We start from the raw sequence: 4,362 nt of genomic DNA, 5'->3' as shown, positions 1-4,362 counted from the left end.
ATATAATTTTAAAATGAGGTAAAGAAGTAACAGAGAAATTTCAATAGAGGAATCTCAATAGGTGATGAACACTTAAAAGTTTTCTAACATCCTGAACCACCTGAAAACTGCACATAAAAACTATTCCACAAAATATAAACAGAAATAATATAGCCCTGTTTAGTTTACAAAACCATATTTACTCTGATACCCAAAACACATAAAGACTGAACAGAGAAGACAACTGGAAGAGATCATGTTACTACCGTTGGAAAGGGGGAACACGAAGTCTCTTCATTTATACATTACCTGATAGTGTACACACATAAGTAACCCTAAAATTGCATTGTGGAATTCTTACAACTGAAAAACCTCTTTCAACAAAGTAGTTGAATGAAAAATTAAATCATAAAACCCAGTATCTTTCCATTTGTGGTAAACCAAGAATCTCCCACATTCCCCTACCAGGTGCTCCCCATAACGAAATTTCAGTAATCTAGTTCCAGCAGCCTATCAACACCAGCCACCAAATGCTTCATATTCTCACTGTCATCCTGTGGCCAGCATCCTTATATGTATGTACTGCACCCTTTATAAAGACCATGTCTTCATAGCCTCATGATCTTTCTGTCTTTTCTCAGACTTTAGTATACTCACACTAGTAATCTATTGTGTGAGGTCATTTTCTTGGTGTGACTTTGTGGTATTCCTTGGATTTCCAGTTGCTGTTAGTCAGGAGTGGCAACCTCCAACACTTCTTTATGTAAAGAATAAGCAGACTGAGAAAGAAATTAGAGAAACATCCCCTTCACAATGCCTAAAGTAATACAAGATATCATGGGGTATGTTTAAACAAGGAAGTGAAGTGAACACCTTTTATGATAAAAGTTTAAAATCATTGTAGAATAAAGATGAAGAAGATAGAGCAGATAAAAATATCTCCCCTGCTCAGTAAAATGTATATCCTATCAAAAATAATATACTGATTCATGATAATCCCCATGAAATCTTCAACTCACTTTTTCAAAGATCTTTACCTATACCTACTTTCACACTTCCTACAAGGCCACACTTGCTAATAGTAGCACTCCATACACAACAAGCATTCAAACACATGAATCTATGGGAGTGAAACATATTCAAACCATAGAAAATGATCTACAGATCAGTGAAACCTAAACATTACAGGCTTTTGACTTTACTTTTGATTCTCTCCAATTTATTTTTTTAAATAATTGATTCTTTGTGAAATTCAATTCAGGATCCCCAGTCACAATCATCTTTGTATCTCTTCCTATGCTCTTTCACTGAAAACTTTACACCAAAAAACAACCAAGCAAACAAAACAAACAACTATGTCTTAGTGGGTAGTGTGGTCTGTCAAGGTGTGTCATATAGTACTCTTTTGCCCAAACAGCTTTTATTTTTAATTTTCACTTCAATGAGAGATTGGTCTGGTTCTGGACCTCTGGCCTCTGCTACACTGTCAATACTAGATCCTCACTGGGATTCCTCTTGGATAGCCTGTTGTTGCCCTGTGTCCAGGAGATCGTGTAGCTCTGATTCTCAAGAACCAGCCTCTTCAAGTAAACTAGCAGTTCAAAGGTGAAGTGGATACTGATGATTAGTAGGCATTATCAACTTAATAAGCATAAAACTTATTTATTTATTATATCATATATAAATATATAATAATAATTTTAATTATACTGTATCCTTACTGGAATTCCTTGGGAATAGCCATGGTTGTTCTGTGTCAAGGAGATAAAGAGATCCTATAGCTCAGATTCAGAAGAACCCTACTTTTCATGTGTGTGTGTGTGTGTGTGTGTGTACGTTGTGATTTCTTAGATTGTTTTATGCAATATGAACTGTACCCACATAACAATATTTTCATCAAACTAGACAGAATGAGGAACCAGTAACTATTCATATTCTGTTATGATGAATATGACAGAATTTCTACATTGACATAAAATCCTGAAGATTTTTTGGTGAAGTGTTGTCTCGAAATAGCTCAGCTGAAAAACAATTAATGGTTAAGAATATTTTGATTTATGAAGATATCAGGACAGCTACTGGACAGACAACAAACAATCAACATATATACAAACACACATATATATATATATATATATATATATATATATATATATATATATATATTCATACATAAACATATGCAAGAATGCATTCACAAATATATACATACATGTAATGTATTTATACACATGATTTTATGAAATAGAAACTGTAGCCAATAAAGGAAAATATTGTCCTCAATTTTTGAACAAATGTAGTTTTAATCAAAACATCTATTTGTATGCCTACATTATGCAGAATATTGCATATGTTTATTTCCAGCAGTTCCTGTGTTTCAGGTTTCACTTTTATCTTGGATGATTGTTTAGGACCTTGAATCTATTTGGAGTTGGATATTATGCAAAGTGAAATACACAGGTCTCACTTTATCCTTCTGAAAGTGTAAATTCAATTTTCTTACACCTTTCATTGAAGATGCTTTTTTTGTTTTTGTTTTTGTTTTTGGTGTGGTTTGGTTTGGTATGGTTTTTGGTTTTGCTCGAGTATAGTTTTGGGCACATTTCAATTAATCTTTGAAATACATAATCCTATATCTCAAGTGCCTTTTGATGGCTACAGCAATTATGATGGAACCATAGCTTCCTGAAAGAAAAGTTCATGGCCAGCCATGGTTTTAGTTTCCCTTGTTGTTAGAATGATGGTCCCACAGGCACTCTCTGAAATACTTAAGGATCCACCTGTTTTTTCAGGATGTAAACCACCAAAAGTTATCTCTCTCTCTCTCTCTCTCTCTCTCTCTCTCTCTCTCTCTCTCCTTCTCTCTCCTCTCTCTCTCTCTCTTCTGGCTCCTTTGCACTTCTGGTAGGCAAAGACACTCGAAATACAAGATGATATTTGCAATGGAATTCATACAATATGATCAGTTCATTTAGGCTACCAATTCATCCAAATAACAAACTCACATACTTGGTTAAGCTAATTTTAAAAAATGCAAGGTACTGCTAATTTATTTCTTTTTATTAGCCCTTTGAGGAATAGAATTGAATTAACAACTGGAAGTAAAGCAAAAATATATCATTCAAATATTTAAAATACAGTTAGGATTTTTTTTCATTATTAAGACCAAACTAAGTCTGGGCATAACAGAGTAATGATTCATCAGAATAAAGGGTCCAAAAGATGGAAAACATAGACAAGTGAAATGAGTGATATTTGTCAACCACAAACTATGATGATGCACAAAGGCATTGCACACATTTAAGATGGAGGAGACAGTATTAAAACACAGAAAGGAAGACACTAGAGCCAGGATGTTCTTGGTAGCTCTTGATTCAGGGGAGTTTCTGCTGGAAACATGACTGCTGTGGATGTGTTTAACTCTCTGCTTGTGTCTGTACAGAATCACCACCATGGAGCCACTGGACCAGCCAATAAGAACTGAATACAAGACTTCTGGACATATCACCAATGCTGCATACAGTGACTCATTGATGTCATCATGACTTACAATGATGCAGTACTTGTAATCTATGTTTCTTGTCACATTATTGCTATTTCTTTTGGCAAATATATCCACAAAGAAAATGAAATGCATAAACATGTAAAAGACCCAGAGAAGGCAAATGGAGCAGCCAATGTACTTTGCAGCCTTCCCATTTTGATCCTTACAGCAGGATTCCCTGTGACTGATGGTGATGGCCTGAAAAACATTCAAAAGAAAGGTGGTGCCAAAGGACACACTCCGACCAACTCTTTGAATGTACAAAATTAATCTGCATCCAAAATCTTTAAAAAACTCCTTCAACCCAAAAGCTGCCGTTGTGTAGGGCACTCCTGTAGACAAAACTATCAAGGCATTGGCTGCCATTAGGTGCATGAGAATCAAATCTGTGGGCCTTAATTTATGTTCTCTATAGTAGACTAGATAGTAGATAAGAAGATAGAAATTGATCAGAAGTCCAGTAGTAATTTGTGATAAGAAAATTATTTTGATTGTCATATTCCAGAAGTCCATTCTGTGATTGGGTCTGATGCTCTTTAAATTATGGTCACACCCATTTTTACGGATCAAAATGAATGAAAAGTATTAATATTCTGAACACCCTATGGAATAAAAACATAAGAAAATAAAGTGTATTCTATTGTATTATGCAGAGTAACAGTTTAATAAGACCAATAGCATAGATTCAGCTTAAATAGTTTTTCTTAGCTAACATTTTTTAAATCTGTGATTTTATGGGAGTAAGTATGTGTTTTACCCAAAAACTAGGAAGGGACTCACAACATGGTTTTCAAAAGGCCTTTATGAAAGAGTCTTTTTTAGAAGCACACATGCTAAGG

At 34.6% G+C, this 4,362-nt stretch overlaps 1 protein-coding gene across 1 annotated transcript; it reads right to left on the bottom strand.

The window, feature by feature from the left end:
- Window positions 1-3,100: 3,100 nt before the first annotated feature.
- On the bottom strand, window positions 3,101-4,042 carry LOC114633103 (vomeronasal type-1 receptor 4-like). The gene has a single exon (XM_028781725.1). The coding sequence runs from the start codon at window positions 4,034-4,036 to the stop codon at window positions 3,101-3,103; it is 936 nt and encodes a 311-aa protein (XP_028637558.1). The 5' UTR covers window positions 4,037-4,042.
- Window positions 4,043-4,362: the final 320 nt, after the last annotated feature.

Source organism: Grammomys surdaster, unplaced genomic scaffold (genome assembly GCF_004785775.1).
Source record: "Grammomys surdaster isolate TR1022 unplaced genomic scaffold, NIH_TR_1.0 520, whole genome shotgun sequence".
NCBI lineage: Eukaryota > Metazoa > Chordata > Mammalia > Rodentia > Muridae > Grammomys > Grammomys surdaster.
The sequence above is the reverse complement of the archived record's forward strand: the minus strand, read 5'-3'. Positions and strand labels throughout refer to the sequence as shown.